This window comes from Bactrocera tryoni, chromosome 3 (assembly GCF_016617805.1).
Source record: "Bactrocera tryoni isolate S06 chromosome 3, CSIRO_BtryS06_freeze2, whole genome shotgun sequence".
NCBI classification, from domain to species: domain Eukaryota; kingdom Metazoa; phylum Arthropoda; class Insecta; order Diptera; family Tephritidae; genus Bactrocera; species Bactrocera tryoni.
Window position 1 is genome coordinate 58975728 of NC_052501.1, and position 15045 is coordinate 58990772.

At 33.8% G+C, this 15045-nt stretch overlaps 1 protein-coding gene across 4 annotated transcripts; it reads right to left on the bottom strand.

Moving 5' to 3' along the window:
• Positions 1-7047: 7047 nt before the first annotated feature.
• LOC120771607 (protein phyllopod) lies at positions 7048-14269 on the bottom strand. 4 transcript variants are annotated; one of them, XM_040099691.1, is made up of 3 exons: positions 12615-12825; positions 12228-12492; positions 7048-8440 (listed from the first exon to the last, which is right to left on the bottom strand). In XM_040099691.1, exons 2-3 carry the CDS (start codon positions 12267-12269, stop codon positions 7421-7423), a joined length of 1062 nt encoding a protein of 353 aa, XP_039955625.1. In that variant the 5' UTR covers positions 12270-12492; positions 12615-12825; the 3' UTR covers positions 7048-7420. The 4 variants fall into 4 exon arrangements, with proteins under 4 accessions (XP_039955625.1, XP_039955624.1, XP_039955622.1 ...); XM_040099688.1 differs by lacking the exons at positions 12228-12492; positions 12615-12825 and adding exons at positions 13116-13793; positions 14186-14269 and having other exon boundaries at positions 7049-8440; XM_040099690.1 differs by having other exon boundaries at positions 12228-12825.
• Between the last annotated feature and the right edge of the window lie 776 nt (positions 14270-15045).

The following is a 15045-nucleotide window of genomic DNA, read 5'->3' on the forward strand; positions in this document are numbered from 1 at the left end:
GCTACCAAATGGAAGTATTTCAGCATCTGAGTGGGACAGGAAGGGAATGGCAGTTTATGACCCCTGCAGCGCCCCATCAAGGTGGCATTTATGAGGCGGCAGTAGAGTCCATGAAGTATCATCTTATTCGAACCATTGGCATACGAGTCCTCTCGTTTGAGCAGCTATCAACCTTACTTACTCAAATCGAAGCGATACTCAATTCACGTCCTTTGCATCCGCTTAATGACGATCCGGCTGATTTTCAAGTATTAACACCAGGTCATCTGTTAATCGGAGAACCTCTTGTTCTTCCGCTTCCGTTCGCAATTCCGGAGGGTTCTGCAGCTAAGGGTATCAAACAGTGGAAAGAGAAACAGGCTATTATCAAGGCGTTTGTGGTCAGATGGCAGAACGAATATTTGACTACACTGCAGGAGCGCAAGAAGTGGCGACGAGAATCCGAACGAGTGCGATTGGGGCAGCTGGTGCTGATTAAATGTGAAAATTTTCCACCTGCACAATGGGCAATAGGCCGTATAATAGAACTTTGTCCAAGTAGGGATAATTTGGTGCGATCGGTGGCAATTCAAACTGCGACAAATATCTTGCGCAGGCCAGTCCAGAAGATATGTATCCTGCCTATAGACACAGAAGGTAAATAGAATTTGAGACCAGACCAGGGAGTTATGGTTGCCGGTTATCTTTGAAAAACTTATGGTTTTTCGGTGGGACTGTTAAGAATTAGGTGAATTGGTGCGATACGGCATCAACGAAAGACCACGACGTCAATGTTGAAATAAATGAAAGATAGAGATGTAATGAGTAGTAATGAGTAGCAATGTTTAGTATTAATTTGGATTCGGTCAAATAAACATCGTTGAGTTTTTCTATCTTTCCCAACGTTAAAAAATCATGTGTTTTATTCAAACAGTTCCTCTTAAGAGAAACAAATAGGTATTATGAAACAGGTCAACATATATTTTTATTTTTATTGGTAACTAGCTGACCCAGCAGGCGTTGTCCTGCGTGAAATTATGTGTTTTGAAATTAAAAGAAAGTTGAATTTAGGTTGTGTTAAAAATCATTTATTTTAAATTTTTCTAAATTTTTTTCAATGTAACGCAGCTTGATAAACAACACTTTTTGGTTTGGAGTGGCAGGAGTAGGAGTGCAGCCCAATCCTCCGGACCAGGAGCTCTACGAAATCAAGGACGGTCCAGCTAAATTGACAATCGACTAGTTCACGCGTGATCACATTTGTAAGAACGGAGCCAATCAAAACATCCAAAATGATTTTCCCAAGAATGAGCGCATTTACAAAGATAAAGCGCGACAGTTGTCGAGACAATTATTCGAACGTCAGCTTCTAAATGGTGAAAAAGTCCCGCGAAAGTGGCTAATTTATTCCAAAAGTACTGGAAGTGTTTTTGTGGTCCTTGTTTGCTTTTTAATGGTGGGAGAGTCAGTTTCAATGGCTGGAAAAATTCATATCATCGAGTGTCAACTCATGAGAATTCGCCTACTCGCAAATTATCTGTTCTGCATATGAAAGAACGAAGCAACGTGTTAGGTCGCATTGACCACGCATTAACAATGCAATTCGATGAAGAAATAAATTACTGGAAAAACATTCTGAAAAGAGTAGTTGCATGCGTAAAAGCACTTGCATCACGTGGTTTGCCTTTCAGAGGACACGACGAAAAATTTGGATCAATCCACAATGGAAATTATTTAATGTACTTAGAGCTTATCGCCGAGTTCGATCCGTTCTTAGCTAAACACATTACACGTTATGGAAATCCAGGCTCAGGATTTATGAGTTATCTTTCTTCAACAACATGCGAAGAGTTCATTCGACTTATGGGAAACAAAGTTTTGGAAACAATTGTAATGGAAATATTAACAGCAAAACAGCTAACATGTCAGGCAATTTTAACGGCCTGCAAGCTAAAATAAAGGAAATTTCACCTCTTGGCGACTATGTTCCCTGTTCAGCACACTCGTTGAATTTAGTAGGTGAATGTGCAGCTGAAAGCGGCTATGAGGCTTGTTCGTTCTTTTCTCTACTCCAAGAGTTATACAATTTCTTTGCAGCGACAACTCAGCGTTGGGAACTCTTTCAAACCCATTGCACCGTTAAAAGTCTAACAACGACTCGTTGGTCAGCTCGTGCAGACGCATGCAAAAGTTTACGCGAATCTTGGAATGAAATCCATAAAGCGCTAGTCACCATCGAAAATGACACACAACAGAAGAGAACCGTTATATGCGAAGCAAGAGGTATTCGTTTGAAACTGGGGATGTTTACTAGATCGCATTAACGCCACAAACTGTCCTTCGTACAGGATCACGAAAAAGATTTTCGACGCAATCGAAAGCGTAAGCTGTTTCCTGGCGAGACAAATACAGGTGAAGAGATGCAACAAAAAAATCGCAGTGAAAATTTTAGAATAAATACTATTTTAGTAGTAATTGATACATTGTCAGAAGAACTGAAAAGACCTCGGGATGCTTATAAATTACTCTACAATAAATTTTACTTTATTACCAACCTGACGAATCTAAACATCTCAGAAGTCGAAGATAAGGCCAAGGCATTGCAAATGATTTATTCTACGGACTTAGAAGACGATTTTACATTTTCGTTATCACTGCAGCATAAAAAATGAGGAGCGAAAGAGTGCAGTCAGTTTGTTGAAATGGTTACGAACCGAAGGTCTTCAAAGAGCGCTATTACACGAAGCAACTTTTGTTGCTAATTCTCGGGCGATTCTCTTTTGCTGTCGCCCATTACCTTCACACGAGCAACTTGTGATGCGCAACTCTGTTCGAGTTTTTTTCTCATTCCCTTTCGCTTTACTTTAACCCATTGTCGTTTCTTTTTCCTTATAGGTATTTGGGCCACTCTATCACATATATTAATCAGCTCTGTCAATTAAGAAATACATTTTATTTATTAAAACAAAGATATATCACCCTTTTTACTATCGTCTGAATCAATTTATATGGCTTCCTCCATAAATTTCACAATATCTTTAATTAATTCGATTTTTTCGTCATACTCCATTTTCTAAAATATTTATATTATATTATGTATATTTCTACACATATTTGCAAATTACTTACCAAAAGATGAAATGAAATTTTTTAAATATATTCAAAATATTAATTTCAAAAAAAGATACGCAAATGCAACTATGTACTACGAAAGAAAAAAACGAATTCCGAAAAACGTCGCAGCGAACTGTTACGAATAAGAACACAAAGCGAGTTGCTGAACACTGGAAACTCGGCGCGATTCTCCTCTCCTCGTCGCCCCTTCGCCAATAAACCAAGAGTTGCCGCAACAAAAGTTGTTTCGTGTAATAGGCGAGAAACCATTTGCCCAAACGTGGATATTGCTCTTCGTATGTGTGTGTGTACACCTGCCAGTAACTACTGCAGAAAGATCGGTTTTTTGTTTACTGAGAGTGAAAAACTATTTACGCAAAACAATGACGGAGCAGAGGTTAAACGATCTTGCTTTGCTTAACATAGAAGCTGATTTTTTAAGCAAATTGGATTGCGAAGAGTTGATTAATGGTTTTGCTGCGCTTAAGTGCTGACGAGTTTTGTAACACATTGTACGAGTAAAACATTTATTTTATTAAAAACAAAACCTAAATCCATTTTTAAATGTCCAATCATCCCTGAAATCTCGGAAAATATTATAAACTAGATTTATCCGCTAGCTTTTAGTTAAACAATTTTCTGAATCAATTAAAAGTGGGAATAAAGTAAATTCATGAATTATGTCCTTAGTCTATAATGATGGGTGCAAGAAAGGGGCGGCACATGGCCTGGGGCCTAGAGCGGCTAGGACTGCAAATCCGCCACTGATTCTACCAAACTTGCGATTTTGTTTGTGTTATTTTGCACAATTATTTGCATTTGCGTGTATGTACAGATATACATATACGTGTGTATGATGTTAATTTTTTTGTTTTTCCTTATTTTCATTTGAGCTTTTGTTTTCATTTTATCATTTTCTCACTTTTATCAAATGTTTGTTTTATACGCACTTTTACTCAGCCACATCATATCAATGTGAACTTTCAGGCATATGTATATATTTTTGAATTGTGGTGTTTAGAAAAAGGTTTGCTGGTAAAACTAAAAAGTATGTGACGACCTAACCAAGAAATGTGGAATAAAAGCAAATTGGTTTGCATAATATGAATATATGTATATTATTAAGGGGTTACATAGGTTTACGGGTTTCAAAAAATCGGTTTTTTATTGTCTTATTAAATTCTACAACACCTCTAGAATATTGTCCAAAATTTTCAAATTGATCCGAGAAATAGTCTTGGAGATACAGCCTTGATAACTTGTGCGCTCTTTAAACGCGTTTTTCTCGAAACTACTTTTCCCGGCACGGTCTGCATGATAACTCATACAGTTTTTAATATTTTTTGATTCGATTTTTTTTTAAATATTCGAAAATTCTCTATAGTCTGTCGAGCCATATTTTCGACATTTCAAGGATAAATGATGCAGACCGTGGAGCAACTTTTTTTTCATTGTACTGTGGGTCACGTGATATTTTATGTACTTATTTTTGTAAAGAAAAATTAAAATACATTTTTTTATAAACTCTAAGTACCAATAAACATTGTATACAATTTCTTTATATTTATTTTTATTGTTATCCCTTCTGAAAACAGTTTTTCTTTTAGCCCATTTTTGGTGCAGCTGGACGTATGTCCCTTAAGTCAAAAATCATCTGCATTGAATCATTGAGGACGTCCTAGATTAAGTCTGGTAGAGTGCTGCTGATGATTTGCGTTTGGCCTGTAGTCAACCGAATCCGTCGATCTTTCGAGCAACGACGTGTGATGAAATATCACTTCTCACCGAAGCATCAGTATCTACTAATTAGAAGCTTCGTTAACAATAAACTTGATATTAACTTTTTACCCTGCTATGTAACATTTTAAACGAAAAACAGAAAAGTTATCTTGAGACCACTTCCACGCCCACAAATCGCTGTTAACCGAAAATCTATAAAGTGACATAACTGAGAACTAATATTCAAATTAAGATATTAAACTGCAATTTGATACAGAGCATCGCAGTACAAATTTTTGAAATAGTCTGCGTGGCCCCGCCTTCTAATAACTTTAATGTGCATATCTTCTAAGCCACTAAAGCTACTTTAACCAAATTCGCCCGATATAAATATCTACTGACAGTGTGAAAATGTATGAAAGATGATCATTCTGAGATGACGCATATGAGAGAGATTTATGGGATAATGGGATGCCCAACTTATTCCAGTGTGAGAGCGCCTCAAAATAAGCGTTTTTTATAACAATTTCCATTGTGACCAGATCGAACAAAATAAAAGCTTTTGGGCATTTAAATTAAAACACCCAACATTTATTACGATTGCAAATTATTATATATTGGACTTTTAATATATGGCGAAACTACTTAAATCCTTTTTTATGATTATATGGTATATTAAAACAAATGACTTTCGATTTTTCAATACTTAATAAGGCTGTTAGTTCTCAATTAATAAATGTTTTTTATCATTTTTAATTGGAAATTAATTATACTATGCATAAAATTACAAAACGTTTCATGATATATAACATTTTTGAGGTCATTCTCTATCGCGTTAAGGAAGCTTTTTTTGTTTCTGTTTTAAATCTTCTTATTTTTTTCTACGAAAAACTGTCGAAAAGGGGCGGCTTTATTCAAGCCGCCGCCATTTTGTCAAATTTCAAAAAAACTCCATTAGCGCGATTGCAACTTTCCTACAGATTAATAATCGCAATCGTGAACCTTGTTTTTTACGTGTCATTTCAACAATTTATTTAACTATTATACACTCTTAGTGTGATAATATTTAATAATAATATTGACAGTCCATGTCCTCCAACTTGTCCAAAAAATTCAGTCAAATGAACTTGAATCTGAATTTATATATGCCCAATCATCTTTAGTCAAATGGATGCAAATGTGGACTTCTAGATCGTTAATCAGCTGCAGCTATAAAACCAGAAAAGTAGTTTTAAGTCTCTGCTGGGTGGTTTCTCTTGTGTGCTGGGCAGAATCTTGCTGGAGAAACCATCGAAGACGTTTTTTACATCCTGCTGGTACACTTTTGCTTGAGTTTTAACTTCTTTTGAAGGGGTGTAACACCTTTACAGTATAAACACCATTATAGCAGCTACATAGTTGGTAACCACGTTGAACGTTTGGAATCACATTTTTTACATAGATTTTGTTGTTTGGCTTATTAAAAGCTTTTCAACTCTGAAATTTTTTTATCTGAAATGCACGTTACCTTTCATGTGGAGATCAATTTGAACGAGTCTAGACATTGATCTGGTCGATTATCCATTTATCTATACATACTTTTCTGTTTTCTAAAGCGATCTGCAAAATCGTTCCAGCAAAGTTTTTATGGCTGAACTGGTTCAAAAACCACTTCTCTTTCTGTAGCCATCATCTGAGAAAAGATATCAATAATCCGGTGAACAAACATTATCGAAATACTAAGTGTTTTGAGAAGCTCCAAAAATTTCCCTTCCGCTTTCTCCACGCTTATGTAAAGCAATCACGGCAATACCATTTTCTTTAGCTCCCCATCCATAGTTAATAAACAACATACAAATTAAAATAAAAAATAATAGCACTTTTTCTGCGATTTTTTCTAGTTGTATGCATTGTAAACATTGTCACAAAAATCATGACTATGTTAATCAAAGAAATTGACAGCATGTGTAATTGTTTTGGGTCTTAGTGTAAAATCTTTCATTTTGTAAAAGCAACAACAATTTTTTGTAAGTCTTAAGTTTCAACAAAAAAATGTTCGTTCGTTTCTGAGAGTAATTTGTCTATAAGTCATTCATAATGGTAAACTGGACTCTAATACGAGTATGCCTTGGTAGCATTAAAGTTAGCGGTTGTACCAACTTATAGTAACATTTTTATAATTATGTATTAAGTACATATAAACAAATAAAATTTTAAACTAAACTTTTATTTTCAGCCTGTATGTACATATTGTACTTATAATTTTATTTTAACAAATTAATTTTAAACTAACATGCACTAACTTACATACATATATGTATGTGTATAAATTAGATTGTATAATGAGTACGTAATAACCTAAAAAGTTTGACTATAATCGCATTTAAAGAATATTCTACATACAACATTCATACTTAATTCATACATACGAGTTATTTACACATGAGTATACGTTAGTGTTTCCTTATCAAAAGTCTAACAGCATATACATATATGCACATGTCCACATGCCCACAAACATAAATACACAAGGTCAATCACACATACATATGTATGTATGTATATACTGTTTTACATTTTGTTTATCCTTTCCACTGCGAAAGTGGTTGCGGCGATGTAAATTTCTCATTTAAACTAAAGAAATACTCAGGCCTTCAGGTAACACAGGGTAAATGCATTGACTAACATCTTTATCAACTGATACTTGATACGTTAATTTCCTCTTTGCCTTTCTCACAGCTATAATTTCCGGTACATGATACTTCTCGCTGAGTTTTTGTTGATCCTCTTTAATTACTTGTGGCAGTACTTCCGATATTGCTGAATTAAAGTGGAGTACAATTTCATCATCATCCAGCTGGCGCGTCCAACGAGGTTTTGATTCAGTAGGACTCATTATTTGCGGAACTAATAACCTTGAAGAGTTTGTGCTCTTATTAAATATATTACGGGAAACTGTAGTTCCTAAACGGCGTAACATAGATACTACTTTCCCATCTATCAAAGGACGCTTTAACCATCGCTCGTTGTCAATAATTGCGTGCCCATTGAATTTAGTATATATGTTTTCATTGTTTCCGATATTAGTTATTTCAGAAGCCAATTGCAAATCTTTTTTTGGTATATATGAACATTTTTCTTTTGGGTTCTCTTTATAAACATCAGCCACATTTTTCTCTTCACAAGTACTCTCTGTCTTAATAGATAGGTTAGTACGATGACCAACGAAAGTTTTGTGCTTTATGAGTTTTCGTCGTAGTCTCGAAGACCTTGATAGCATTTTTTGTTTTGTCGAATACCAAAATCGATCACGACATTTCGGTTGAAATCTCATGGCACATTTTTTCCCCTCTTCAATAAAGCTTTCTTCTTGCAGTGGTACTCCTTGGTCATAGCGTGCTTTAGCTTTTATGTTCGGGAGGACCTTAGCTATTGGGCGGTATAATTGTGTATTCGTTTGCCAATGGGACACATTCTGCGATTGTGGATGTTGATTCTCAGCGTCCTCTTTATGCATCATACTATTCATTTGAAGACGAAAGTTGCCAGAAGGGCTTTCTGCGTCGTTGCTGTTCAATGTCTGCAGTGAGTACCAGTTTATCAGCCAATTATTGCAACTGAAACATAGGTATTTATCATCGCTTAGTGGCTGAAAATTAAAATCAAATAATTGTTATTATTGTTTGTAATAATTAATTCGGTTCTAGGAACTAAAAAAAAATTAATTATTTTCTAAACATAAATTGTCACTATAATCTGGTCGCCAAATTGATCTACATAAGCTAGTGTGGAAGCAAGTGTGTGTACAACAAATATTTTGATTTTCAGTACAGATGTCTATGTAAGTATTACCTCCATTTCATCTTATATATAATATAATATATCATTTTTTTTTGTTTTGAACTTGGGTTTTACTTAAAATATTCTGGTTATGTAAGATAATATATGTATGTATGTATATGGGTCAGGACGATTTCAAATGTTTGCTTTTCGCGCCCATATAACGGCAGCCTTCGGGCTGTTCTAGTCAAACAGCACGTGAGATAGTGTCGATTGCATCGCTTGTTGTAGTCGAACACACAAGCGTGTTGCAAATTGCAAAAAAATAATGTGTTTCATAATTTTGGTTCTTGTAAGAATCGGTACAAAATGTCTTCGAGAAGTTGTAAACGAGGCCCTGACGCGTTTTGCTATAGTTGCGGTGAATTTTTTAAGGGGGTATTCTTGCCTAGGATTTTGAAAAAATCGATTTTTTTTGCATATCTTGAAAGTTTAGACTTTCAAAAATATGACCTTGGAAGGATTTTTAAAAATTCGACTTATTTTCGGAAATACAGCCGATTTTGTGACCTGGCGTCCGTGTTCACTAGAATTGTCTCCTAAACTTTAAACACGTTTTTCTCAAAACTGACTTTTTCGGAACGATACCCACGATTTCTCAGGTTCTACTGGACCGATTTACTTGAAATTTATATAAAGTCTTCTTTATAGGCTTGTCTATGGTTGGAACTAGCCCCATCCCCAAATTTTTATTTTTATTATTTTTAAAAAATTCGAAATAGTCAGAAAAAGTGATCCAAAAAAACTTTTTTTTCAAGCACTCGCCATTTTGTGAAAAAAAATTTTTCCCACTTTTCCTTAGTTCCGGCCATTGCGGCATTATTCTAGATTAATAATCTTTTTTTTTGGTTTCAGATAACTAGGGGGGTTGAAATCATGGGTATGGTCACGTGGAAATTTTTAGAGATCCCCCATATCGTCAGCTCAAAATTTTTGAAATTTTTTACTTTTTTTAGATTTTAATTTTTTTCTGTACTCTTCTAAAATTAACAAATAACTAATAAAAAAATGGATAGTAAAAATATTAATTGCCTTTTTGTACGACACTTTAAAAATTACCTGAAATTCATGCTTCTAGATCAGAATACCCCCTTAAAATGAGAGAGAAAAGGTGTGATTTAAGTAAAAATTTAAAGATTTTCTGTTTTCCCGAAGAAACTTCGCAATGAGGAGAAAAATACCTGGAACAGTTTTAATGCAGTAGTGTATGGTTTAAAAAATTGTTAATTTTTTTTATTTGGAATCAATTTTAAAATATCTATTGTCAGAATGAAACCTAAAAGTGTGATCGATATCTCTTAATAAATTATTTATATGTTAAGTTTTTATGCATTTTTATTGAGTTTTATACATAATACTAGTGAATACAGATTTGTTTTCTTCTTATTCTTTTTCTACTACATAAAAGTAACATAAGAAAGTTATGTTAACTCGGTGTTATTATTATAATTTTTACTGAAGTTGCCTTAAGCAGTTTCAACTTACTACCGAAGTAATATTTAATTTTAGTTTTATAACACATTGGAATGGATTGAAGACCTAAATACTGTAGTACCAAATTACCTAAATATGCATTTTTGCAGGGACTTAAACGAACATTTCGTACTCTTGCTAGTTACAAAGATGAAAGACGGATAAATACTTCCAGGTGCTCGCAAAATTTTGTATTAAACAAGTAAGGAAGGGGCAAGTTCGGGTGCAACCGAACATTTTACAAATCTGGTGGTTGATAGACGGTATTCGTACTTTGTTTTGAGAAAAAAATTGTTTTATCGGGACAAGTCGAGAACGCATGTTATACTCCAAATATCCACCAAAATCATTCGAACGGATTCGCTAGAGATGCGAGTCTCTTGCCATATCTCTAATTTTTGCAGATTTTCAAGCACCATATCGTTCACCTTTTTAATATATAGTATATATCAGCGGAAGACGTCGAAGGTCGCCCAGAACGAGGCATGTCTTCAATGATCTCTCGACCAATAGTCTTACCAACTTTTTTTGAAATATATTTTATCCTGTGGAATTTAATTACAATTTCTAGGTGCTTTTTTGCCCCAATATATAGATATACTCTGTATAACTCATACACCGATCGACAAATTCGGCATACGATTTTTTCAGCGAAAATCATTATACGTAGTATATGGGAGCTGGGGTAGTATCGACCCGATTTTATCTATTAAATATTATCATGCACATACAAAAAAAGTTGCTAGGGTTTCATTAAGCCAATTCACATACCAAATTTTCGCCTAATGTTATGTATTCTAAGCAAAAAGATACAATGTATGTACAATGAGTAAAAGACGCTCTTCCATTTTCATAGAGATAATTAAAGATTGACCGATATAAGTATGCAGTATAAAGTCACCCGAAAGTTCGAAAAACTTTATGTTAGGTATAAAGGGGCTCAGGGAAGTATTGACTCGATTCAACCCATTTTTGATACACAGATTATTTATTGTCAGAAAAGCATTCTTTCTGAATTTCAGCTATACATCTCACATATTGACCGATATATTCAATCAAAAGTAAACTATAGATATTGGGATCAACAGGGGCTTAAACAGTTTTTGTTGGATTTGGACAATAGGTGGAATACTCTAAAGGTATTATTCGTGCAAAGTTTTATCAAGTTATATTATTTTTTTTTTATTTGTATACCAGTAAAATTTAATGTATCTGGCGTATTTAGTTATTGATTTATTGCACTTTTAGTAGTTTTGAACAGTCCCTTTATATTCGAGTTACCGCTGTTATCTTCCGACCGCATCCATTTTCACACTGTCGAGGATATCTATGCATAGACGGATGGACGGACAGACAAAGAGTCTCTCGGATTTCAACTGGTCTTAATATTCTGATCATTTATATATGTATGTATTATATATATCGCTCGAGTATTTTGAAGTGTTCCAACAACGGCTAGGTGAAAAAAACATTATACTTTGTAGCAACATGTTGCAAGAGTATAAAAATTAGAGATTATAATAGATATAAAACTATAAACAAAACGCAATACTAATAAATTATTAAAAGTGATCTTGATTTGAAAGTGCGACGAACGCATCGACCAATCTAATTATTTGTACACAAACATATCTGTAAACGTATATTAATGCATGTAAGTATGAATGTTGATATGCTTATGCTCATTCTATGTGTATTAAAGCTAACAAAAGGTGTAGAGAAGGAGAAATCATTAAGTGGCAGCTGCCACAAAATTGCACCGGCATTCCATTTGTTTTGAGTAAAACAAATATGAGACATTTGGTACATTGTGTATATGTATATACATATGTATACATATGTATGTATGTAAGTGTCGTGTACGTTAACACTTTTAGTTGATCGTTAACATAAACGGTATAAACGTAAATATGTTGTACAAAATTTATCTATGTATAAACTTACATACATACACATAATTCATATAAATAAAGTGTCATATATACTTAGATTACGTTTACGATTACACTTTGGCAGTCGATGTCATTCATCAACACCAGGTGCAAAACAAAGCACACAAAAAACGAACTGTGTTGTTGAGGATCCTCTGCTTATGCTATGTATGTACGTAAATACATACGCACATGATTGTAAAGGATGAAAAACATCTGCCGTATTGTCAGCATCGTTTATGTGATGGTGCATTGTCTTAACGGACTTTGCTGTGCTGCTTCGATATCGAATTATGGAACGTAGGCAACAGAAGCGACGGCAAAATACAACATATGTTGTGAATCGCAGAAAGTAGAGCGACATTAAAATCCAAATTTAACAACCACCAAACCAAAAAATGAGTATGCTACTTGCAGCTGCTGCAGCTGCCAACGCCTCATGCAATATGATCATCACCTGTAATTACTAAGCGATGAATTAAAAGTTTCTGTAAGAGTATGGTATAGCCCTTTGGCAGCCACTGTGTTTGTTTACATATGATTGCAGAAATAAAAGTACAAAATACATAACTAACTTACTTATGTATGCATACAAAAGTACATGCGTAATTATGCGACTTTCTAATCATTTTCAGATGAAGGCCTGAGCAGTTCACAGGAACCGGATAATCGGTAAACCTTTGCGTATATAATAACCTTTATCACATCATTGGTCTCAGCTTATTTTGCAAGTTTATAGATAGAAAGTTTTTTTAATTATATATAAATATTATTTATAATAATTATAAATTAATTGCGGCACTTGCTGTTCTTAATTGGTAATGTTTTTTAAAATATTAAAATTCTAATATCTAATATCCTTAATTTAGTATCTATGCATTTATAATGCCTATAAGCATACATATGTACTCATTTGCGTGAGCTCATACACATATTCACGTATCCTGTTGGAGTTGTTGTGACTCACTCTGTGCTCAACGTTATCGATTTTTTGGGAATGTTGATACCCATAGAGATATAATTTTCTATTGTATAATATATGCACACTTAAGTTTTTCAATTGATTGTATTGGAACACACCTGAAATTTGAATTTCGCTTGAATTAATTCAACAATATTAGGCCCACTTCTCGGTTCGTAGATGTTGATAGTTTGATTTGTATGGCAGCCGCAGATTAAGCAAGTTCTCTTTAAAAATTCTGATGATATTTTTGACATTTCCTGTCTTCTGCTCTGTGCTACAGGTACACTTTATATTATAATGTAATCATAAATATTTTAAATTAATTTTCACCAACATTTAATTTATTTTGCGAAAACAGTATTTGTTATCATTTGTATACGATATATGAATGAAATAATTAACACGCGTATCGAGGCACCACGCAAAAATTTACCAACGTTGTCGAGCTTCGTTGCCTCCTTCACTGTAATATGTATGCAACACAAACAATCGACACGTCCTTAACTGCGGGCAAATGACTTGCGAATGAGGCGTTCATGGCGAGAGTTCGTACCGCTTTGCAGCTGCTTGGTTGTACAATGCACTCAAGTCTACTTCGCTTGGCTGTTCAGTTGCCTATCCTATTTGTGCATGTGCTTATGTTTGAGCACACTCCTTATGAATTACTCTCTTCCTCTCAACCCAAGTTATGAACAGGTATTTTCTTAAGTCCTTTCGGTGGTGCATTTATGTTTATTTATGTATTATGCTCATTTATGTATTTTTGTCCCAAAAAGAAGGTTTTGATATTTGCTCTGTTGAATAGAATAAAAAATAATATAAAACAAGAAGCATGTGCTCATGTACACACATTTTTTGGGATTCGAAATAAATCAAAGTTTTATAATCAATTAAAAGAATTGAAATTTTAATAATATAAGTGAATAAATCAATTTTATTATAGTAATATAAAAATAATTTTTGGTTTTAAAATTCGGTAAACATTATTTTTTTTTATTATAAACAATATTGTATCAATATCAAAAATTTAAAAATCTTGTAGTAGATTCAGCTAAATTTCAATGTATTAATGTATAATTTCTTAATGCACAATTTATGTTTAAAGGATTCAGAATCTCCAACAAATTGTTTCCCCAAACTCTTTTACGACAAAAGTTTTTTGTCTTTGAAAATATTGTTAATTCACATTTCTAAATCCAAAATCTTAGGATCATAAATTTAGTAGAAATTCTTGTCCTTGTATCTTTTTAGTAAGATTAACGAAATGCTTTTGGTGATTTTGCTACCTCATCGCGCCTAAAAGTATACCAAGTTATTTTAGTTGTGAAATTGAATTGTACTGCGTTATCGGCAAATTTAGTTAGAAATGGTTCAGACAGAGAATATAAAACCAGAGAACATAAAGATATAGAGAAGGCAGAGAACATAAAACATAGAGAAGGCAGAGAACTTAAAACATGTGTTTTAAGTTCTCTGGAGAAGGTGCAAATTGAATTCTGTATGATGTTCGATTGGACGGCTAACAGAGCTTATAGGATTGTAGTACGGAATTCACCATTCTCGCTGCTATTTAGCAGAAATGAGCACGTTCAATGGCAGAAACGACTGAATTCATGCGAGAATGAATAAAGAGGAATGCTTTGAAGAAAATATACAAAGGCACACAGAGAATGTGAAAAAGCATACTCTGAGTCACATATGTATGCGTGATCTTGTATCATATGAACCACTATTTTCAGAAAAATGGTAAAAATTTTAATTTTTTTACAAAATCGGGAAAAATTAAATAAAAAATAATTTTAAATAAATTATTATTTCTAAAATTATATTAATTTCGGCTATTATAAAATAAATAATCATATAAACACGTCTTGGGTCTTTCCTTTCATTGCTTCCAAAAAAATTAGTGACCTTCATGAAATATGCATATTCGCATTATTTCGTTATCATTTCCATATTTGTAGCAATAGAATTTCTATGGCATATACATACATATGTATGTATATTATTTCTTGGCACATTTGTCTGTATGTTTACGAAAGCAAA

Excerpts from the sequence above, each read along its gene's own strand:
- LOC120771607 (XM_040099688.1), bottom strand. The coding sequence starts at position 13,253 with ATGTCAAAAATATCATCAGAATTTTTAAAGAGAACTTGCTTAATCTGC. Across the intron at positions 8,441-13,115 it reads AAGCGAAATTCAAATTTCAG|CCACTAAGCGATGATAAATA; the intron begins GTGTGTTCCAAT and ends TTTAATTTTCAG.